This window comes from Mus caroli, chromosome 5, assembly GCF_900094665.2.
Source record: "Mus caroli chromosome 5, CAROLI_EIJ_v1.1, whole genome shotgun sequence".
Classification (NCBI taxonomy): domain Eukaryota; kingdom Metazoa; phylum Chordata; class Mammalia; order Rodentia; family Muridae; genus Mus; species Mus caroli.
The window spans coordinates 38081797-38106430 of NC_034574.1; the positions used below are offsets into that span (position 1 = coordinate 38081797).

Sequence of the window (24634 nt, forward strand, 5' to 3'; positions counted from 1 at the left end):
TCCCTCCCCCCTCTCTCTCTCCCTCCATTCCTTAACTCCTCCCTCCTTCTTTCTTTCTCTTTGTCTGACCCTCTCTCCTTATGATCTCAGGCCATGACATGCTAACTGGGTTTCTGGTGCACATACTGCACCCCAGCCAACCTGTATCTGCCCTCCAGGTGGAAATGTTGGAAACACTAATGACATTGGCTCTCTCCACCTGCTTCAGGCCTTCCACAGAAAACAGAGTCAAGACTTCTTAGCAGGACATTAGAGGCTCCCTATCCCTTCATCCCCAAATCCTGCAAAATCACCTGCTCCAGCTTCCCACTACAGATTCGATTCCAATGAGCCAAAATATTCTACCTATCAAACACCATCTCACTTCCTGCATCCCGCAGCCTTCTTGGGGTGGTGTTGGTTAGCAAAGAACAGAACTGGGAGCAGATCTCAAGTGTTCTATTTTTCTGGGCATGTGATCAGGGAAGTCAGTCATTTGTCATCTTGAGCTCACTGTCTTCATCATCAGTGATGCCCAGTGATGATAACACTTGAGCCTGGAGTAATCATCTGGTGACAACCCAGCAAAGATGCTGTAGAGATCCATACGAAAATTCATTCCACACACGGAACCATACCCAACACATGATAGCTGTGAATATGTTCAAGGGGTTCCCATCTACATTCAAAAATATCTATGATATGCACATTGTCTCAGTGACACAGACAAGGGCTATGGCTATGTCTTCAGCAAAGATTTCTCTAGGTCAAGTGAGGCTTAACCCTGAAATCTCCACTCCTCAGCCGCCCATTCATCCACCCAAGAAACAACATGGTGGAGTCCAGTGCTGATGGGGTTGGCAAGTGTTTGTGTGCCTTGAGCAGTTGGTAGCTGCACTAGGCATTCTAGTCTTGGTTAAACCAAAACGACAGTCCCCAGCAGGACCCAGTTTTCTATGCCAGTCCCCAAGAAACCAATGCATGTACTTCCATCTTCAAAAGAGGCCTTAGCATTGTGGCCTGTTTGCTTATGTGCAGCTCTGGACTAGCAAAATTACATCCCTTTTTATACTTAACTCACCCCCTAAGGGGGATAAATGTTTTGAAAGTAATTTTCCTTTGTGTATTTATTTTTAAGGCTTACCTCCCATCCCTTCAGCTTCTAGAACCGGCTTTGCAGAATTTTCCATGAGGGAACGCATGAGGGAGAAACTTCAGGCTGCAAGGGTAAGACACACAGCGGGAATGTTCCCTTCAGAACTGATTGCAGTTTTCCAGGGCTTGCCTTGCTTGCTTTGTATGATCCAAACTGTGTGGAGCTGAGAGCCATTCCGTCTCCTCTTTAAGACCTAAAATGTCAATATACGTAGCATTGGGGAAGATGAACATTGCACTGAAAAGTGGTGGTCGTCCTTCTAAACTATTGTCCTTGCTCTGCTCTACAGAGGGACAGTGTGCAATTGTTTTACTGATTCTTCTTTATTGAGGTAGCAGCTGAAGTTCTCTGATAATTTGCTATATGTAATACTTTGCTATTTGGTTTTTAAGTCCAAGGCAGAAAGCGCATTGTTGCGGGATGTCCCCACCCCTAGACCCAGGCGCCTGCGCAGTCCCTCCAGAGAGAAAGAAACAGAGACTGAATTTGGCACAGAGGTAAGAAGTGGATTCTTTCTACTTTGACATGAGGTCCCCCTACTGTCTGACCCTAGTTTCCACTTCTGTAGAACAGAGACAAGCTACAAACAAATTCTTGGTATTGTTTATGGACTGAGTTAACATGGATTAGCAGTGTTTCTATCAGTAACAGACACACGGTAAGTCCTCTTAGATGGGAAGTTTCTTAGTTTTCTTCCTGAAGTTCCAAGGCCTTGAGCATGCCAGGGAAGTGCTCTACCAGAACCTTGTACCTGTAGCTCTGCTTGGTATGTGTTCTCTAAATATCAGCTGTCCTTATGGGCTACAGACAAGAGAGATGAGAATATTACCAAATCTGAACAATATCCAAAGTCAAAAACAACTCTGGTTCCAGGGTGATAAGGGCCATTTAATCTGTTTAGGCAGAAGGCCCAGCTCATCAAATACCAGACCTGAGGCTCAATGAGAAAGATGGCTCTTGAATCCTGGCTCCTACGCTGGACTTACACTTGGTCATAATTGATGCTTTTTTTTTAAGAGACTGGAAACGATCTTCCGTAAAACGATTTTTGGCTCTACAGAGTAAAAATAAGACTTTCCATTTGGGGGCTACTGAGAATTAATTTTTTTTATTTGTTTAGTCTTAACAGAGCAGGGGTAAGTAAGAAAACATTCAGCCCTTCCATCTTCAAGTATATCTGAAGTCTGTGAACACTGCAGCCTGTGGAATGACAAGATGATCAGAGAGCAGAAGATAAGGTGTTAGGCGGCTGCTCTGGTTTCATTTCTGTTGCTGTGATAAAAATCTCTGACAAAGAGCAAGTTTAGAGAGAAAGGGCTCATTTGACTTATAATTCCCAGTTATAGTCTATCATTGTGAAGAAGTAAAGGTGGGAATTAAACATTACATCCACGGTGGAAGACAAAAAATAAATGCATAGTTGCCTGCTTGCTTGCTGTTTGTACTCGGCTAGCTTTCATCACTCTCAGATAGCTCAAGATCCCCTACCTAAGGGAATAGCGCCACCCACGGTGGGCTTTCTCCTTCTACATAATCAACGAGAGAAAGAGAGAGAGAGAGAGAGAGAGAGAGAGAGAGAGAGAGAGGTGTCCACAGGTCAATCTGGTCTAGACTCTTTAGATCAAGAGTCTTCCCAGGTGATTGTAGGTTCTGTAAAGTTGACAGTTAAGCCAGCACAAAGGCTAACCCTCAACTTAGAATACTTTCAGTTTCTAGACTTCTTTTGATTTAATATGTGTTTTTTTTTTCCCTTTACAAAGCCAAGTACAGAGGTGCAAGACACTCAAAAAGAAGACGACGACACCAAGAGTTATTCAAGAATTAAGTTCCGTGATTCTGTACGAAAAATCAAGTCAAAACCCCAGGTTAGAAACTCTGTTTAAAATTATGTTTATGTTTTTCAAAAATATCTAATCATAGATGCATAACTGCCTCCTGTTACCATGCTTTATGGGGGCGGGGGAGAGAGATGATTTCTACTTTTAAAGTCCTGGAGGTGAGATTAAAATACTGCCCCATTGTGGGGAGGGAAGAGGAGAGAGTTATGAGGCCTGGGAATGGTAATGAAGAAAGGTTGTTCAGCTCTTAAGTTGCCTCAGCTTTTATGATGGGAAAGGAGTGACAGTACCAACTCAAGAACAAAATAAATAATAACTATCCCTTGTTAAAATGAACAGATCTTGTATTTCTCATTAATAAGCAAGTTTCTCTGCAATGGCCCATTGGACAATGATCACAGTGCTTATAAGTACTATATTTTTATGCTTAGTGGGATGCAATTATATAATAGTTCATATTTTTAGAAGGTAGAGCTGGAGAAAGATGGCTCAGCTACTAAGAGCATTGACTGCTCTTCTAGAAGACCCAGATCCAATTCCTGGCACCCACACAGCCACTCACAGCTATATGTTATTCCACTTGGAGGGAATCTAGTGCCCTCTTCTGGCCTCTTGGGCACAGCATTCACATGGTACATATATGTGCAGACAAAACACTCAAACTTATAAAATAATCTTTGTAAAAGTAACTGGAGTTAATTGTTTTAAACACTCAATAACTGCCTGCAGCTCTTGTTAAAATTCTTGACAGTGTGGCCAGGAGGCCTCTGTAAGCTACAGCACCATCAAGCCAGCTGTCAGATAACTACATGGGGATCATTCAGTTTCCCCCATCTAAGATGCTGCTGCCTGTTTCTCTGCAGCTCCCTCCTGGTTTCCCATCTGCAGAAGAGGCCTATAATTTCTTTACGTTCAACTTTGATCCTGAGCCAGAGGAATCAGAGGAAAAATCACCAGTAAAAGGTGGAGAGAGAGCTCACCAAGAGGACCAAGAAGGAGAAGAAGGAACACAGGCTCAAGAGAGAGCGAAGAAAACGGTATCTGATACAGTGACGGTGGTGAGGAGGGGTAGGGGGGACAGGGCTGGAGAGGAGGCCATGTGACAGCTTGGTTGGAAGCAGGAGGACCACTAAGCACTAAGAATTAATCCAGCATAACTGTCTGCAGCCCTTGACACAGCCCACAGATCGGACAGTAATGGCCTTAGCTAAATCTGTCCATCTTTCCTTGTGTGAGCAGAAATAAAGTAGCTGGCATGGTTTGAGGGTGTTCTTGCTAAACTCAACATTTCCCACATAGAGTACTCTGCTCCAGAAGGCAAAGGAATCCTGCCTCTCTCTCCCGGAGGCTTACAAGAGAACAAGTTTTTGTGCCAAATACCACCCTGAGGATAAATTATGCAGCATAACTATGAGCCCAGGTTCTTTAAGTAAGTGTACTGGAATAATCACCTTCAAAGGTGCAGGCCCTGTTAGGATCAGACTGTAGTTTGGGTTTACACTTCGGAGTGGAAGTGGCTTCCTCTGTTGTAGAATTTTCCAGGTAGCTGGAAGAATAGCTAAAAGCAACCAATGATAACCCACTTGTGAAATATGAAATGTCACCTTCATCTGAAAAGGGAAATACAGTTTATGTGTATGTGTGCACAGTGTGTGGGTGAGTTCGTGTGTGTAAATGTGGGTAGGTATGTGCCAGCATCCTTGTGTGTAGGGCAGAGGAGTTCTTCAGGTGTCTCTCCCCTCCTTCTCCTTGCTTGAGACAGAACCCATGGTGTTTGTCCACTGTGTGTGGCAGGCTAGCTGGCCGGTGAACCTTCAGGGCTTCTCCTGTCCCAGTTCTCAGTGGGAGTAGTGCAATAGCAGATGCTCTTGTTCCACCTGGCTTTCACGTGGGGTCTAGGAACTTGAAGTTGTTTCCTCATGCTCTTGTAGTAAGCACCTTTACCCACTGACCTATCTCCCCTGGCCCGGCAAACACAGTCTTGTTGTAAGATGTGGTAAGTTTCATGGGTTCTGTCTTAGTAATTCTCTTCCCAAGTCTGCTAAGAGTCTTGGTACCACTTGTTGCTTTTCAATGCTGTGTAGGAAGAAGAAGAGCTGCTTAATGGAAAGGATGCTGAAGACTTCCTGTTGGGCTTAGATCCCACGGCCCATGACTTCGTGGCAGTCAGAGCTGCAGAGTACAAGAGTGCCCGCATTCAGCTGCAGAAGGAGAAAGAAATCCTCTTCACGCCTAGTCGGCTGACAGGTACTCACTCTCTCTTTCTGTGCTCAGCTCTGACACCGTCATGAAATATGCCTGACATAGAAGGACCACCCTTTCCAGACCTCATTCTAGGCTTGAATATGATTTACTAATTAAAAACGATCTTTGGGAGCTGGGGAGATGTCTCAGTGGATAAAGCGCTTGTTGCGCAAGCTGGACAACCTGAGTTTGGATCCTTGGCTTTCGTACAAAAAGCCAGGAGCAGTAACACCTGCCAGTTATTCCAGTGCTGGGGAATGGAGACAATTTGTTCCCTGGAGCTGCCTAGCCTGACACGATCTAGATTCAGTGAGAGATTCCATCTTATCCCAAAAATGCAATGCGCACACATCCATACTTACCTGAGGGCACGCACACACCTGCTCCGTGCAAGCAGAAGTCAGAGAGCTGCAACCAAAAGTAGGCTCCCTTATTCCCAGGTGCCTTGGCTGAAGAAAGGAAGAAATTAAGCTCACATAAAAGATGACTTGGTGCACCACAGAGAAGATAACAGGGGTGAAGAGCCTAGTGTGATGACCAGACCCATAGCTTCTGCCCCATTGCTATTGCTACTGTAGATAGCAGTGGCTTTAGAGGAGCACAGGCTTACCTAGGGGTGCAGCAAAAGCACCTATCTAATCTAATTTTGCTGTTACATTAGTGTCTCTGTGATAAATAAGGATATACATATATTACATGCATATATATGTATATATATATAAGGATATATAGATTAGATGATTAGATTAGATTAGATTAGATTAGATATGATTAGATATGTTCACACTCACTTAATCACACACATATAAACCTGCTCCATGGCAAGCAGGAGTCAGAGAGCAGAATATATATGCACACACACACACACACACACACATTGGCTGAGCAGTCAAAACTATTTTAACAAAAACTTAGACACCACAAGATACTGTTGACCTGGTGTTTTAGTCTAATGAATGAAGATGAATAAAGAAGTGTGTCCTGGGTATTCTGATGCCCAGAGGAAAGTTTTCTAGGGACAGGACTAGTTCTGGTGGCAAGGGGTGGAATATACAGTGTCCGATGGCCATACACACACCAAGACAGCATGGTCAGGTGTTTAATGTCATCCAGATGAGATAAGTATGAGCCCTGTATGTATTAACTCTTAAGTTACGTCCTGCCTCCGCCCCAGGCCATCCTTTCCCACCCTTCTGTCTTCTCCAGTCCACTCTGCTGCAGTGGGCCTCACAGCCTCTACAGAATCTCAACACTGCTGGAGTCCCTCCCCAGCACAGAGCCCCGAGCTCCTCCCTATGGTCTGAATAGTTCCCTTGCTCTTCCCTGCTACCCTGTGCCTCCTCTTGCTACCACAGCATGCTGGAGACAAGCTTGTCTCCCAACATGCACAGTCTTCAGTATCTGAGGGTAGGGGTGCATTCTAAGAAAAAGTCATTAGGTGAATTTACTGTTGTGAGAACATCACACAGTATACTGTGTGTACCCAATTGGTGCAGCCTCATATACATCTGACTTGTGTTCATAGCACATGGTTCCAAAGGGAAGACCTGCATAGCATGTCACCCACCATGCTGATGGAGCTCAAGGCTAAGTACAGGGACACCTGTAATAGAAAGCTTGGGTGGAACCACTGTGCAGGTCGTGTGAGTGACGGCAGGTGTTCTTGACTTGCAGGGTCTCTCCTCCTGCCTCAAACATCCTCCTCTTGACACTAGGGTTGCATGGTGCCTGCCCATAAGCAGACTCCTTCTTGTATCTGGAGTTCACCTCTCCCCTCCCTATGTTTCTGTCAACTTTGAGTCTCTTCATCGGAAGCCACTCTACAGCAGTGGTTCTCAACCTTCCTAATGCTGTAACCTTTCAGAATAGTTTCTCATGCTGTGGTGACTCCCAACCATAAATTATTTTCATTGCTAATTCGTAACTGTCATTTTGTTACTATTATGGGTTGTGGTGTAAATATCTGTTTTCCCATGGTATTAGACCCTGTGAAAGGACCCCCAGGTTGAGTTGTGGCCACTGCCACCTGAGAGATTCCACCCAGCATTAGCCTGACCTGAAACCCTGAGTCACAAGAGAATCTGTCAGTAGGAAGTTCACAGTAAAGATCTGCTTTTTATAAATAACAGAGAAATCAAGAGCACACAGACAGTCCTGGTCACCCTCACCTCACTCACAGAAACTTTCTTTTTAGTGCTGGGTACCAGACCTTATACATGCTGACCCCACTCTCGATGCTAACTACCTGCCCAGGCTGTGAGCTTTTCAGTTTGTAAAGTATTTCTTGGGACTTGATATCATCTAATTCTCCCAGGAACCCAGTGAAGGAAAAAATTTAGTAGTTCTTGTACAAAAGAGCTCCAAGTGCCTGGCCTGATTTCACCAGGCTAAAAGGCAATAGCTCAGATTCTCTACCCTGACCCTTAGCTCGGAATGCCATGTTCTCCTCAGAACACCCCACTGCTCAGGTCAGTGCTGAATTATTTAGGTGTTGTGTCCTAAGTACACGATTCTATATGATTTTGTAAATAATCGCATTCATCTTTTCCTCTGTTCTGCTTCTAGAAATTAATTTAGAAAAATGTGCTGTTTTTTAAATAAATAAAATCTGACACTTGTTTTAATTACCCAAATGGCGGTTTGAAGGTTGAGACTGGCACTCATGTCCTTGCTTATTATATTTATTTGTGAACTACGTAGTACCCACCTATAAAAAGCTTCCTGAGAACATACAGCCTAGATTCCTGGAAGATGAAGGTCTTTACATCGGGGCTAGACCAGAGGTGGCACGCACCAATGAGAACATCATGGAGAACCGACTGCTGATACAGGAGCCTGTGAGTAGGGACCGCGTTCTCCAGAGGAGCCTGGCACCTCACACCGGACACTGGACTCTAGAGAGGGCTCTTTCTAGTTTTGTTTTTCTGTCTTTGTCTCTCAGTACATTCTGAGAGCCCAAACAATACCAACGCTCAGCTGCTCAGAACATGTCCCCTGAGAACTAGAAGCTGACATTTCCCAGGTCCTCAAAATTTTAATTGTCAACATGGAGAGTAATCTCAGCCCTGTGTTCCCTTTAAATCTGTATCAAAGAGAATGTAAGATTCTTGTTAAGCATCCAATTACTTGTCTTTCCCCTCTGCCTTGGTTTTTAATTTTGTTTTGTTTCTCAAGAGAGTGTTCCTCTGTATAGCCCTTGGTATCTTGGTGCTGTCCTGGAACTCCCTTCTATAGACCAGGCTGGCCTCGAACTTAGAAATCTGCCAGCCTCTGGTCACCAAGCGCTGGAATTAAAAGCGTGTGTCACGCTTGCCAACCCACTTACTTGTCTCAAATGTAACCTAATTGTGGGAGTGTTAGTGAAGAATCGATTTCATGCAGACAGAAACCTTTAAAGTTCTTCAAGAGCCCAAGGTGACACAGGAAATATGTAACCAACAGAGAAATTGCCTGCAAATGTTTTCCAAACCGTCCTTCTCTCTGCTTGATGCCCAGGGGAGTAAGTGGTTCGGAGACGATGGCAGAATCCTGGCACTGCCCAGCCCCATCAAGCCGTTTCCTTCAAGGCCATCACTATCCACATGGGAGCAAAGCCCCAAGGCTGGACTGGAGACTTTGTACAAGAAGGTACAGGTGCCCTCTTTGCTTTAAGTCCTTATTAAAACATGAAATTGAAGTCACCTTGCTTACTGAGTAGCTTGAGCTGAGTTTATAACTTCTTAGATTGTTTTTTTTAATAAGTTATCACCTCAAACAAGAGCCCAAATAGCAGTTATATGAGCAAGCTCAGTCTGCCCTTCTCTTCACATTTCTTTTACCCCTTCTTATGTCTTTACTACTCACCTGTGCTGAGGAGCTATTCTTCCTTCTCTCCTTTTATGGTCTAAGGGAGGTTTGCTGTCCTTGTACATTCCCTACCTCACTCATCTGAAGCTCTCTACTAAACTGCTCGATTTGGGTCCTTGATTTACTGCTCCTACAATGAACTGGGTCCTTGGTCTCTTTCTGTGTCTTGATTCTTTGCCTATAGAGTAGGATTAGCAGCAGTGTCTTCCTCCAAGAGATTCTGTGCAGACTAAATGAGATAATATGTGCTGCCATGAGAAAACACCTGAAGCTTACAGATTTATTAAGAAAAGACATTTTATTTACTCACAGTCCTGGGAGTTCAAGAACATGGTGCCAACAACTGCTCCTCTCCGCTGGGAGCCTCAGGGAAGCTGCCATCACAAGGATGGGACTATGTATACAAAAGCTCATGGGATGATAATGGAAGCCATAGAGACAAACTAAAGTGGCAGGACCTGCTTTATAACAACTCATCTCTTGAGAACTGGTCCACTCCATGGGACCAGCATTAATCCTTTCTGAGGACAGTGCCACCATGATCAAGCCACCTGTTAAATTTCTACTGTATCAATAAGCAACAAGACCCCAGAGACCAAACTTCCAGCATTCCAGCTCTCAGGGACAAACATGAGACATCATTTCAAGTTTGTAGTATCTCTGCACTGAATAAATAAAACAGAACGGGCATATGACGACCATTCCATAAAGTGGAATGGTGAGCAGAGAAGACACAGGCTCCTCTCCATTTGTCTGCGCAGACACATACTGTCTGCTGTGCAGCTCTGGGCAATCCCTTTGCTCTCTGGTCTCTCCTTCATTAGAAAGTAGGAATGATAATACTGTGGATGGCCTACTGGGTCCTTGTGAATGCTGAGATGACCATTGAGCTGCCTCCTTTTGAATTTCAAATTTCTATAAGATAGTTTTTATGGGCAGCTGTTAATGATGGCTGCTCTGTGCAGAAGGGTGATCCTGGAAGCAGGTTTACACCTAGGTCCCAGCCAGGGGGATTTATCAACTACTTTCAGAAAACAAAGATGCATGATAGAATTAGTAATCAAGATAGGGTGAACTTATACATATGTCTTCCAACCCATCAGTCTATCTCTTCATCCAGGCAGCCATCTAAGCGTGAAACATTAATATAAGGGAGCACTAAATTATGGATAATATTAGAAAACTTGGATAGCTAATAGAAAAAGGCTCTTTGGGGGCCAGTGGATCTGCCCCTTAGCAGTTCTAAGCTAATGTGGAAATGGACCAAAGTCAAGGGATCAGATTGCCAGTTGCACCAAGAGAAAAACTGGCCAAGGGAATGCAATTAGGATGTGAGATGGGAAGAGTCTCACTGGCTGTCACATTGATGAATAAAGAAAATGGGATAGATACACACAGTGAATGTGTTTGTCAGCTTTCCTGCACTCTAACAGAATGTCTGAAGTAATCAGCTTAAGAGGAGAAAGCTAGGCATGGTAGAAGATAGCACACTCTTTTAATCCCAGCACTTAGGAGGCAAAGGCAGGCAGATCTCTGTGAATGTAAGACCAGCCTGGTCTACAGAGCTAGCTCCAGGTCAACAAGGGCTACAGAGAGAGACCCTGCCTCAAACAACCGCAAAATGTCGTACCAAGGTATATCCAGAAAAGTCTTTCTATTCCACTCTTGGACTCAGCCATCTCTTGGGCTAAATAGCTTCTATTGGGCCCTGGCTTTGTTTTATCAGATGATAGAAATAAAGTCCCACTACTGGATCAGGAGTCAGCAATCTTTTGGGCCTTTAAAGCACTCTTGGTGATCACACTGAGAGCTCCGTGGGTGATGCTCGCTCGGCCCAACAGGAATCAACTACCACTCAATAAACCATCAATTCCAGTGATAGATGTGTGTTGCTTAAAACAGAATAATGTGCAGCTTCTGAATTGAGATGAGATTACCAATGACAAAGGAGTGAAAACAGATGTACAAACACACACTTAACCTACAAATAAACTATGCAATTTAACATATTTTAGGAGGGGACCAATCCAAATCTAAAACTTAAAAATACCAAGTAGAACAAAACATAATGGAGACATGAAGTTTTCCCAATGACAGTAGCACAATGGGCTGGTCACTGGGGACCAGCTCAGTAGTCGCTGGGCTGCTTCCTTCCACCGTGCCCGTCTGTGTTGTTCTGTCTTTAATTGGCAGTCTGACATATACTGTATTGTACTAAGTTTTAGGAATACAACAGGTGCCACGTCCAAAGTTGCCCTTAGGCTTTGTGGCCCATTTGAGGAGACAGAAAAGGAGCCAGGGGCTAACAGTACAGTGTTGGGGGTGGACTGCCTGCTAGGCCAGTGTGAGGAAATTACAAGGAGTCCATCTTCCTTGCTAGTACTTGGTAAAACTTAGCACTTGACCTTCCTATTCTTCTTCCCAACTTTTTTATAGAAGGTCTGTATTTGTTGCAAAACCTAGTGAAAACTTATAAAACTGCAGGGGAAGGCATAGGAAGTACAGCCAAAGACTGGGACATGGGCTGGGGGCTGGAGGAGTCTCAGTCCCTCCCCCCCTTCCTCCCTCTTTCCCTCCCTCCCTCATTCCCCTCCTTCCCTCTCTCCCTCTTTCTTCTTATTCTTTTCACCTTTTGCTTGATTCTCCATATGTTGGGACAGGTGTGTGTGTGTGTGAGTGTGTGTGTGTATGTGTGTGTGTGTGTGTGTGTGTGTGTGTGTGTGTGTGTGTAAGAGAGAGAGAGAGAGAGAGAGACCCTTGATGGATTAGCTCATAGCTCTAGAGGAAAATGATGATATCAATCCCCCATCTCCCTCTGTCAATACTAAGACGAATAACGGTCAGTTGTAAAGGAATCCTATATCCACCCAGGCCATAACCCAGGAGATATGGCATGGTCCCTGGAAAGGGAAAGTGAGAATGGTCTCCAGGAAGACCTGGAGGAGAAGACGGAGCATCTGCCTGAGGCATAACACTTGATTGAGCTTCGTTATTATTTTCTCAGGAACATGTAGAAACTTATTTTTTATCCTGTCGTTGATATGTAGGTATAGACATCTCTTTGAGCATCTGCTGAGAATACCAGTAGATCGTCCACCAATGCTTCCTCTTACAGCCTTGCGCTTTAGTTTTCAAATAAAGAATGAAGAGTCATGTCAACTTCACAACTTGAAATACACTTGGAAATATTCTCTCTCCTTGGGAGAACTCACTGCCATTTCTTCCATGACAGTTCTCAGTCTCTAAGAAATGTAAGCAGGTGGAAGAAGAGGAGACCCTGGGTTCTTTCTCCCTGATGTTAGGAACCCTTTACATGTTAGGGTTGGGGATTCTGAACGTCTGAACTTAGCACTGAAGGTAGAGAGACCAGCAGCAGTTACTGGAGGATGAGCTCATGCTGAGCTGGGAGAGGAAGGCTTGGTAAAAAGTGCCCCAGGCAACATTGGGAGCACAGAGCAACACTCTACCACAGGCGCTTACTCATCCCAAGCACACAGGCTGGAGCCTCAGAACCACACCCTGGGTGACTATAAGTCTGGAAACTCCCATGGAGAGGAGAGAGTGGTGCAGAACTCAGCCAAAGAGGAAATTCCCATCACACCTAATGTTGACATTTAATTATCCATGTTTTGCTACACTGAAGTGTTTTTTTTAAATTAATGCAGAGTATCTGAGTGGTCATAGGAATATGTGAATTTAATTGCCACTTCTCATTTCCATACTTTTTTTTTCCAGATTAATAGACTGTTAATGTAGTAGTCACTGACTAAAGTTGGGAGGGATTGCTTTAAGACCAGTTGCTCAATTCTTTTGCTGGAAAGAGCTTTGGAAGCTATTTGTGTTAACTAGAAAATTACAAGATGGCATAGCATAAATGGTTTATTTAGCAAGTTATGAAGCTAAATGGATGTTGTAAAACCCCAAGACAGAACTGATGCCCCCACTCCGGCCTCTCATCTATGGGGAGCATGGTCGGTACTCTCTACATTTAATTCTTTTGCATGTCTCAGGTAGGGATGCTGGATTGGGACCATGATCTTGTATATCTTTGGGTTTCTCTGTATCTTCATCTGTAGAAATGGTAGCCTGAGGAGAAATGTTTAGTTAGCCTTTGTCCATCGTGTGAAACCTTGTTGCACTCTGCATGCAACATCCTCTTTATTCAACAATGACTGGTGGGTGTCTGCAATCCACTGAAGTTCAGAATCAAGTTGCAGCCAATTTAAAGGAGAAAAAAAAAACCCTTACCTGGTGGGAATGTGCTTGGAATGTGCAGAAGAGGAGATTCTGGCATTAGAGAGCCATGATTAGAGTGTTATTATTCCACAGCTGACGAAGAAGGGAATGAACTCTACACTTTTATCGTATCTGTGTATGTCTGTCTGTCTGTGTGTGTGTGTCTGTGTGTCTGTGTGTGAGTGTGTGTGTGTGTGTGTGTGTGTGTGTGTATGCATGGAAATATCTCATTTGTTTCATAGAGTGTCTGGCCTTTAAGTTATTATTGTCAACATAGTTTTCTGTATTTGTACTTCTGGTAAAGCATGCCCATATGAGCCTTTATTTGGTGGTAAAATTTGTTGTACTCTTGTTTCTTTGTACAGGAATTCAAAGAAAGTATATACGAGTTTTAGCCAGTCAATTTTTACCTAGTCAGTTCTACACGGTTCTCCTAGATGAACAAACACACACACTATTGATGTATACTTAGAATTAGTGGCTCCTATGGGACCTAATATGGTGTGTCCTATATTTAATTACTGAAACATTCAGATTCTCCTTTAAAATGACATTTAGCTTATCTTTTATTTATTTTTGACAATGTTCAACATGTATGCAATGAATTATGCCCATACTCATCCCTGTTACCCTGTCTTGTCTCACTCCTGAATACCCCTACTTCCTCCCACCTAGTCCTCCTCATTCTTTTATCAGACTTTTTTTTTTTTTTTTTTTTTTTTTTTGGTTTTTCAAGACAGGGTTTCTCTGTATAGCCCTGGCTGTCCTGGAACTCACTCTGCAGATCAGACTGGCCTTGAACTCAGAAATCCACCTGCTTCTGCCTCCCAAGTGCTAGGATTAAAGAAAGGCATGTGCCACAACTGCCCTGTGAAAATATACTCTTATAAACATTCATCTATTGCAACACTTGCTTTTTTTTACTCTGTCTTAAAGCAGCACTCTCTGATGGCAGTCTGTCTTTAACCAGGAGAGGAATATAAGCACAAAATCAGTGATGCTCCCTGCTTCAGTAAACAGTAATGATTGATGGGGAATATTTTGAAGAGGTTTTAGATGAAAAACTGTCTTAGTTGATACACTGCACACCAAAGAATTCCCTTCCCATTTCTGCATGTGGGGCTCAGTCTTCCCCCACCTCTCTCCCTACATGATTCAACATGCTACAGATTTTTAAATCTTAGTTACAACAGAGGGTATCTGTGATCCAAATGCTCAAGGCCAAAAACACAAGCTGCAAAACACAAGACTTTAAGAAACAAGGAAGTCTACATGGAAAAGATTCATGATAGCTTTTATCTGACAGCCTTTCCTTTGAGGACAAGACTCACAGTCCGCTCTCTTTGGCAGGCAGAGAAGTATGTCCACAGTAGACAGCATATGATTGGATCTGGAGACCCTCCAGGAAATTTCCAACTGGACATCGATATTTCTGGCTTAATCTTCACTCATCATCCCTGTTTTAGCCGAGAGCATGTCTTGGCATCAAAGCTGGCCCAGTTGTATGACCAGTACCTTGCAAGACAGCAAAGAAATAAGACGAAATTCCTTACAGATAAGGTACTTGTGTTCTCCATGCTTGTGGCTGATGGGGCTGGTTCTTCTGATTAACCCACTGGGGATGCTTCTAACATCGAATGTTTCTGTCCCCATTTCATGTGTTCTCTGCCCAGGGTGTGTGATAGTGTCCTACCTAGAGGCAAAAGGAAGGTGTCTTATTTCCTCTTCCTGTTGCTGTGCTAAAATACCCTGACAAAAGCAACATGAAGAAGAAAGGGTTTATTTGGGCTCACCAGTCAGGATAAACTCCATCACAGTGAGACCGTTAAGGAGGCAGGAGTTAAGTGCTCAGCTATTTCCCCATGTTATATAGTTCAGGATCTCTATCCGAGGAATGGTGCTACCCACAGTAGGTGGGTCTCCCATCCCCAGTGAACTCAGTCAAGATTACCCCTCACACACATGCCTAGATGCCCATCTCCCAGATGGTTCTAGATCTTAACAAGTTGAAAGTTTGGGATTAGCGACTACAGGAGGGTTTAGATTGTATTCAATTAATAAGCCCGGATTCTTCAGCATCCATTTGCCTTACAGAGGGAGACTTGCGTGTGTGACAAGTGGCTTTACCCACGAGACACAAAGTTATTACTTAATGAAGTGATCTCAGCTCCTGAGACTGTTGGTAGCTTGAGAACATGTCTGTTCACAGACAGTCTGATTTTTATGTAGACCCTTTACATAGAGTAGCGCTCAAACACCAGCAGCTTCAGCTGATGCAGAGAAATGGCTGTCCCTTGGATTCATTTCTAGTGTGATACCATCCTATGAGGCTTCTACTGGCAACGATTGCTTCAGACAATATGGACTCATAAAAAACAGAATCAGCAACTCTTTGTCAGTATCAGCATTGGTGCTTTTGGTGAAAGTCTGAAGATAGATAGCTGGAGCCTTGAGCATCCACAGAAGATGCTCGCACCTTTCAATTCATGGTTAATGAGCTTCTAACGTAAAACTTCTATCCCTATCATGTTAAGCTTCAAGCACTAAGAAAAGCTGTTCAGACCAGTCTTAACCCAGAGAAACCTCATCAGTCTCTTGACACAACCCAGAAAACCATCAATGAGTATAAATCTGAAATTCGGTGAGTAAAGTTTTCAAGGACTTCCCTTGTTCCCTGTTAGATGTGAGTTTACACTTCCTATTTCCTGTTAGATGTGAGTTTACACTTCGTATTTCCAGACTTTTGAAAATGCATTGAATTCATGTACAATTCTGCCAAATGAAACAATGATATTGGTAACTTAACATATGAATGAAGCTCAATTACAAATGAATCAAGGAAGACAGAAGGGCTCACAGGCCCTACCACCTATCTACCCCTTTACCTCTGAACAGTTGCCTATACATAGACTCCGAGAGAAGAGGGAATCACTGTCTTTGGTTGTGTCTCCACAGCTGAGGCCACCAGGTTCCAACAGACACCTCCCATTTCACTGTCATACAGACTGTCCTCATTGATCTTGGAGGGTCACAAATGTGATTTGTGGGGAGGGTTCAGGGTGGACAGGGGCAGTAGAGAGGTAAAAGGGGTAAGACTAAAGAGTGTATATGTGTGACATTATTAAAAATAATTTTTAAAATTAGTATAGCACAAAAAAGTGCCCACCAGCTGGAAGTGAGAGTTTCAGGGGTGTGTAGTCTAAAGAGCCACATGCCTGGGTCACAGGAAGACAAATGATGTGATGTGCCACATCATCCACAAAGGGAGATCTAGAAATCAGCCAGTGCTACCAGGATCACATCTGTGCAGACACAGCCATCTGTTCCACAGTTTAGATGGACGTGCCTGATAGCATGCTCCCATGTGGGGAAATCTGGAAAGCAGTGTTGAATGATAAACCCATCTGCCATAGGCTGTTTGCACATGGACAATACTCATTTGTCTCGGGTAACACCTCTATGCTGTGGACAGAAAAGGTACCTGTCCAATCTGATTTTTATCCTGGGAGGGAGAAAAGGAGTGTGAGTTTGGCAGGGGAGGGCAGCTTTGGTTGTAATATCATTGAAAATAATACAGAGTCATTAAGAGAAGTTGTCAGTGGACAGCATCTTGTTCAGTGTCTGTTCTTTTCCAATTCTTTTTTTGTTTTGTTTTGTTTTTTCGAGACAGGGTTTCTCTGTGTAGCCCTGGCTGTCTTGGAACTGACTCTGTAGACCAGGCTAGCCTGGAACTCAGAAGTCCGCCTGCTTCTGCCTCCCAAGTGATGGGATTAAAGGTGTGCGCCACCACTGCCTGGCTTGTTCTTTTCCAATTCTTTGAGCTATTCATTATTTTAAAATTCAAAATGTAAAGCCCTAATCATTGCTACTGAATAAGGAAATATAGAATACAAATGGGGGTCTATATGCACATGTTTTATTGTTTTGAGAAATCCTTGCATAGTCCCTTCTGTCACCTGCTTTTTTATGTGCCCACCTCTTAGCCCTTTTCTTCTCAGTACACATTTAAGTATCTATCATTCAAAGGCTACCATTTATTATATAGATTTACTAATAGATTTACTTTAGAGTGTGAAGTCCTGAAGTGACAGGCATTGCTCAGATAATTTTTAAATTGTACAATAATTAAAATCCCTGTGTGTTAGTGTGTGTGTATATTTTTACAGAACAAATTCTTAGAGAAGAAAATAATAATCTTGGAGTTTCAATGTACATTTTTCTTTCTCCAATCTAGGCATGAATTGGAAATTATTCTTGCAAAGTGAGAATTAGTGCAGTTTGTATACTGGAAAAAGAATTAAAAAGTATGCTTAAAATGTAAAGTATTACTCTTATTACAGTTATGTTGGATGTTTGGCAAGGCCTTTCTCATTATGTAGCAAGTCTGGCCTCACATTTGTGGCAGTCCTCCTGCCTCAGCCTCTCAAATCCTAGAGGTACAGGCATGTACGGTTCTAAAAGTATTTATCTTTAAAACACAGCCTCTATATGAGGATAGTTTTAGTTTTAGCCTCGAATGAGTATGAAAATAGTCATCAGCTTGAGAGAGAAAGACACAGAGAGGGGAGGAAGAGGGAGAAGAAAGAGAAGGAGACAGAGACACACGTGGTTTTTCCCTAGAAGTGTACAATGAATGAGAATAGAGAGTGTCTTAGCTTGTTCAAGGCCAGCTAGTAGGTGCCAAAGCCAAAATTCACACAAGGCTGTCACTTTCTTTCTTTTTTTTTTAATTTATTTTTTAATTAGGTATTTTCCTCGTTTACATTTTCAATGCTATCCCAAAAGTCCCCCATACCCACCCCCCCAATCCCCTACCCACCCACTCCCCCTTTATGGCCCTGGGGTTCCCCTGTACTGGGGCATATAAAGTTTGCAAGTCCAATGGGCCTCTCTTTGCAGTGATGGCCGACTAGGCCATCTTTTGATACATATGCAGCTAGAGACAAGAACTCCGGGGTACTGGTTAGTTCATATTGTTGTTCCACCTATAGGGTTGCAGATCCCTTTAGCTCCTTGGGTAATTTCTCTAGCTCCTCCATTGGGGGCCATGTGATCCATCCAATAGCTGACTGTGATCATCCACTTCTGTGTTTGCTAGGCCCCGGCATAGTCTCACAAGAGACAGCTATATCTGGGTCCTTTCAGCAAAATCTTGCTAGTGTATGCAATGGTGTCAGCGTTTGGAAGCTGATTATGGGATGGATCCCTGCATATGGCAATCACTAGATGGTCCATCCTTTCGTCACAGCTCCAAATTTTGTCTCTGTAACTCCTTCCATGGGTGTTTTGTTCCCATTTCTAAGAAGGGGCAAAGTGTCCACACTTTGGTCTTCGTTCTTCTTGAATTTCATGCGTTTAGCAAATTGTATCTTATATCTTGGGTATCCTAAGTTTCTGGGCTAATATCCACTTATCATTGAGTACATATTGTGTGAGTTCCTTTGTGATTGGGTTACCTCACTCAGGATGATGCCCTCCAGGTCCATCCATTTGCCTAGGAATTTCATAAATTCATTNTTTTTAATAGCTGAGTAGTACTCCATTGTGTAAATGTACCACATTTTCTGTATCCATTCCTCTGTTGAGGGGTTCTTTCCAGCTTCTGGCTGTTATAAATAAGGCTGCTATGAACATAGTGGAGCATGTGTCCTTCTTACCGGTTGGGACATCTTCTGAATATATGCCCAGGAAGGCTGTCACTTTCTTGCTTCCTAAGGTTATTAGAGATTCCTGAGTCCTGGGTTCCCAGCAATAACTATCATGTTTTGAATTCCTGGTGAGCCACTAAGAAGCCAGACGCCCTTATTTCTCTGTGCTGTCTCTATAGCCCAAGTCAGTCCAAGTAGAGCTGCCATTCTTGGGCCTTGCCATAGCTAGGGGATGCTAATTTCTTCAGTGTCCCACCCTGTTGGCTTTCCCAGGATGTACTCATAGGTCCACACTGTGTCATATGTTGCCATCACTTTTGTGTGTGTTCATCTCTGGGCTGTACCACAAACTACTTGAGCATAGAGACACGGTGTCTTTTGTAGGCATGTCTGTACACCCTGGACCATACATGGCACCTGTTCAAAATTAATCCACTAGCTGATTTATGGTGGGCCAGAGTGAATTTGGAGTCTGGATTTGGCTACCATTTATGAAGAAGGTTTATATATCAGATGATCCCAAAACAGGTTAAGTAACTGAGAGAGAGAGAGAGAGAGAGAGAGAGAGAGAGAGAGAGAGAGAGAGAACACACTTTCAAATGCCACATCTACAGTTGAAACCAGAACCCTTTGTCATCTCATTAGCACTAAAATTCTTCACAGCAGGCAACAGCATTGTATCCTCTCTGTGCAGAACTCAGGATCTGTCTCAACACCTCAGAGCTTGTCTGACAACTGGGATGTCAGCACTCTTCATCCGAGACAAGCACTCCTGCTAGTCTCTTCCTGTCATAACTACAAAGGCAGCTGTCAGTAGGAGGGACAATAGTTTGAAAAAGAATTTTAAAAGGTAATTTAGTCTATCAAATTGAACAATTCAGTTAAGAGAGAATAAATTAAAGAAAATGTCCAAAATACAGACCTTATCCTATTACCTCCTCTTTTTCTACTTCCTTTCACAGCTGCTAACCCAACAGTTTCTCAGAAATACTGAAAACTCTTAGAAGAGAAAATTGTCAGATGAGTGAATCAGAGATGCAAAGAATCCCAAATTCACTTAGAAACCCTGGCAGCACTGTGTTAGAAGAGAGAAAGTCGACGTGGCATAGGAAGCTGGGCTGCAGTTTTGCAGCCACGTGTGCAAGGGAGGGCTGTCTACTTCAGTATGCAATGATGCAGCACTATTAGCATTTTATAAATGAACACAACTGATACAAACTCACCAGTTATTACATCTCGTAGGCAGACTCGAAAACTGCGAGATGCTGAACAAGAGAAAGATCGAACACTGCTGAAGACCATCATAAAGGTCTGGAAAGAGATGAAGTCATTACGGGAGTTCCAGAGGTTTACAAACACGCCTTTGAAGCTCGTCTTGAGAAAGTAAGGCTTCTCGGGTATTGGTTTATCGGGCTGTGTCATAGAGCAGAAAAGAATATGGAGTGCATAGATAGAGTTTAAAAACTATGAGCGAACAGCCTCAGCCTTGCAGCTGCTTACCAGGCAGAGAACTGGAGTATCTAAGGCACCTGACAGCTCCCAGGCCTCTCTCCAGCCGCACTAACAGCTGTCTGTGTCTACAACCATAGTTTTCCTGCCTTGTATATAACCCTTGAGAATACACAATTTTTTAAAAAAAATATTTAGTTATTTTAAGTTTATGAGTACACTGTCACTGTCTTCAGACACACCAGAAGAGAGCATTGAATCCCATTACAGATGGTTGTGAGCCACCATGTGGTTGCTGGGAATTGAACTCAGGACCTCTGGAACAGCTCTTAACTGCTGAGCCATCTCTTCAGCCCTGAGAATATACAATTTAATATTGCTTGTTTTCCACTTTTAAAGACTCAATGTGTAAATACACAATTCTTTGTGCTATGTATATTTCCGTGATTGACAGCATCTAGGTGAGAAGTTGTCTCAGTCAAGAGAATGCTTGCAGCATAAGCATAAAGGCATGAGTTCTGATCCCAAGCACCCATGAGAAAAGCTAGGCATGCTTTCACAAGTTTGGAATTCTGGTGCTTGGAAGTTGGGGTCAGGACAGATGGATCCCAGAGGTCCCTCACCAGCCAGGGTAGCCAACTGATGAGAACCAAGTTTAGGAAGAGAGGCTGTCTCAAAAGATAAGGCTGAGGACAATGGTGGAAGACACTCAACATTTCAACATGTATCCATAAATACTACACACACACACACACACACACATACTCACACACACGCCCCACAAACTTTACTACATAAGAGTTTCAGACTTGCCTTTTAGTGTGCTTGCACCTCGGTTTCCTGGATGCATGTCCCTGGAAGTGAAATTGTTTTCTCCCATTTGACATGCTGACTCCAAATGCACTTGAGAGGCGTGATGTCCCTTAATGCCTTCACCAGTGTCCCTGTCACCTGGTATAATTTCTATTCTCCTGACTTCTCATAAGGCTGGGTTTATTATGCCTCCTTTACCTGCCTGTGATTTGCATGCGTTCTGAAGATACCTGGGACCTGAACTTGCTCATGAAATGTGCTCCAGGTATCCAGGACCTCTCTGTTCTCAGGAGATCTTCCCCCTTCTTCCTTCCCAACCTGCCCTCCCCCCATTCATTTCTGCCCCTCCCTCTTCCTTCTTCCCCTCTAGTGAGAAACTTTTAGTTTTAAAACATAGAATATGCTCCTGTTTATTGTCTGGTATTTTCTACCTCCTGTTTCATACAGATAACTACTTCACCATCTCCTATAATCTTCCTAGTGATGTGTTTCCCATTTCCTTTTCAATCCAGTTGCAATTGTTCCTTGTTTGTAGTATAGGAAAGGTGTGCTTTGCTGACCCGTGTGATTCCTAGTTCAGGAGAACTCCATACATCAGTAGGAATGTAGTTTAATGCCCCACTGTGCTGTCGATTTCCATGAAGACTCTCTCTGCAACTGCTATTGGTCCCTTTCTGGGCATCTCTTTGGGGCATGGTGTACCCATACATATGTGAGAAAAGTAACAAACCAAGGCATTTATCTAGCACTTTTCTTAACAACATATACTTTTCAGTTGAAAATAATTATAAATTTTGATGGAGAAGCTGTAATTGTCCAAAACTGAAACCATTCATAACGTGTTCAGGGCAAATACAAGTGTGATTGCCCTTTGAGGCAGGAGCCTTGCCACATTGGGTACATGGAACTAGCAGGCTACCTCCCACTTAGTATCTATTCAAAGTACTGAGTCAAAAATATTTCAAGCTACAGGTATAGCTCAGTAGTAGAGCCCTTGCCTAGATTTAACCAAGACATTATTAGCTTCAGTCCTCAGCTATATACAATCGATCAATCAATCCATACATACATAAATAAATGTATGTCCCAAACCTCCCCCACAAGTTTCTCTCAAGATTTGTTTCTGCACACAAATATTGGACTAACACTCATAGTTTTAGGCAATGGAGAAAATTACGGACTGTGAAACCAGGAAGGTAGACCACACCAGGTAAAAATGAGTCAGCAGTCCATACCCAGCACCAACTCCAGACTGCCAGGCTGACACAGGTGCGGCTTGTCTGTTGTGCCCCCCTCAAAACCTCCCCAGTCAGGAATGAGGAAAAGGCTCCTTGTAGATGAGCAGGGGACCTTCACATCTATTTAATCCAGTACCTTAGTTAGGATTTCATTGCTGTGAAGGGACACCATGAGCAAGGCAATAAAGAAAAATATTTAAGTGGGGCTGGCTTACAGTTTCAGAGGTTCAGTCCATTACCATCATGAAGGGAAACATGGCATCATGCAGGCAGGCATGGTGCTTGAGGAGCAGCGAGTTATACATCTTGATCAACAGGCAGTAGAAAGAAACTATGTGTGACACTGGGCACAGCTTGAGCATATATGAGGCTTGGAAGCCATCCTCCACAGTGACACACTTTCTCCAATAAGGCCACACCTCCTAATAGTGCCACTCCCTATGGGCCAAGCATTCACACATAGGAGTCTATGGGGGCCATACCTATTGAAACCATCACAATTACTGAGATGGTTGTAAAAGGCATTTCCGTACTACAGACTTCTACAGGATGCACTGTGGATATACTCTTTTTATTGGGATGAACTAATGGCTTGTCAACAAAATCATAAGGAAACAACCTGAAGTCATCAACCCAAGTTCAGGAAGTGGCTTAAGAGACTCAGTAACAAAGACATAATAAAACTTTTCAAATGAGTCCTCGGGCCCTTTGGAGTAGCATTTACTCCACCTTGGCAACCCACAGGGACAATTATCCAGAGTGGCCCTATTACTAAGTGGTCCACAGCTCTTCCCCATGTATACTCACAGGCTAGTTTCTTAACTGTCTGTGTTAATGTCTCTTCAGAGTTGATGATAGCATGAGGTTCACAGCTTAATACAAGCAATAGTTTTAGGCAAGACCCTGGCACAGGGCAAGCCGAGCATTATATCTGCTGCATGGTCACCATTTTACTTCATTCCAAGAAATAACCACGATCTGCAAATTCATTTAAAGGGAAAAAGTTGACCCGAAACTAGATGAGGATGCATATGAAGCCGAGATTCAAGCTGAGATCCATGAACTGCTGGAGGAACACATGGAGGAATACGCAACAAAGATGGAAGAGTACAGAACGTCTCATCAGCAGTGGAAGGCCTGGAGGAAAGCCCAGGTTTGCAAAGCATCACTCAGCATTACTGTAGTAGGGCTGCCTAGGGAGGGCCTTGGAAGGCAAACCCCTGAGACAGGAGAAGGGAAGCTAGACCAACAGGCCACACAGAGGTCTCCCTCCAACTCTTTTGTTAGGGAGGCCCAAAAGGGATTGATTGGGTAATATCTTTTTTCCAAAAAGCCACTCAGACACCATATTGATAGCATTGTGTATAATCAGTAATGTAATGTCGAATGTGTATTTGCCATGCATGGAGGGTGTTGATGCCCCTGCTGAATGCTCTTCAGATGTTGCCTCATTTCAGAAGCTGTGTGTGTGTGTGTGTGTGTGTGTGTGTGTGTGTGTGTGTGTGTGTGGTGTCTGTGTTTGTTTCCACTTTGGGGGAGAACCAAAGCACAGGGAAAGGATGTTAGAGACGGGCTGAGGGTGGAGTTGTCCAGTTCTCTCCGTTCTCAGTGCCATGCTGCTGAAAGCCAATCCCGGAGACTGTTTTGAAACCAGGTCACCTCCTACCCAACAGAGGGCCAAAAAGAAGAAAAAGAAGCAAACAGCAGAGGAACACCTTGAGGAGGAAGAGGCTGAGGAGCCCTTCCCTGAGGAAGAGGTTACGAAGCCCATTCCCCCAGAGCCCACTGACCCAGCTGTCATAGAGCAGCAGGTGCGGGAGAGAGCAGCCCACAGCAGAAGGAGGCCAGGGGAGCCCACACTCATTCCAGAGTTGAGTCTGGCAGGGAATGTGACCCCCAATGACCAGTGTCCCAGGTAAGCACATGTTCTAACCATACATGATATTGGAATGTACAAGGTAAACATGTTCTGACCATTGATAACACTGGTGCACACTGACATGTACCCATACACACACAGGAGCACACAGAGAAATATATATATATATATATATGTATATATATATATATATACATATATATATATACATATATATATATATATATATATATAATCACACTATGCCATATGAACAGAAGAACCATGTCCCCATGCATAAACATGAGGTTGAACTATGTAAAACTGCC

The 24634-nt window shown here is 43.4% G+C and overlaps 1 protein-coding gene across 3 annotated transcripts in view; it reads left to right on the top strand.

Moving 5' to 3' along the window:
• The window catches only part of Cc2d2a (coiled-coil and C2 domain containing 2A), a 78254-nt gene that overhangs the window by 17878 nt on the left and 35742 nt on the right, over positions 1 to 24634 (top strand). For 2 of the 3 annotated variants that reach the window (XM_029476990.1, XM_029476992.1), the window contains exons 6-17: positions 1118 to 1206; positions 1528 to 1632; positions 2896 to 3000; positions 3837 to 4010; positions 5058 to 5220; positions 7918 to 8054; positions 8713 to 8844; positions 14650 to 14859; positions 15834 to 15940; positions 20190 to 20330; positions 23444 to 23600; positions 24121 to 24362. In XM_029476990.1, the coding sequence (XP_029332850.1) occupies positions 1118 to 1206; positions 1528 to 1632; positions 2896 to 3000; positions 3837 to 4010; positions 5058 to 5220; positions 7918 to 8054; positions 8713 to 8844; positions 14650 to 14859; positions 15834 to 15940; positions 20190 to 20330; positions 23444 to 23600; positions 24121 to 24362 (1762 nt within the window). The remainder of the gene's footprint in view (positions 1 to 1117; positions 1207 to 1527; positions 1633 to 2895; positions 3001 to 3836; positions 4011 to 5057; positions 5221 to 7917; positions 8055 to 8712; positions 8845 to 14649; positions 14860 to 15833; positions 15941 to 20189; positions 20331 to 23443; positions 23601 to 24120; positions 24363 to 24634) is intronic. The other variant, XM_029476991.1, reaches the window with a different exon arrangement.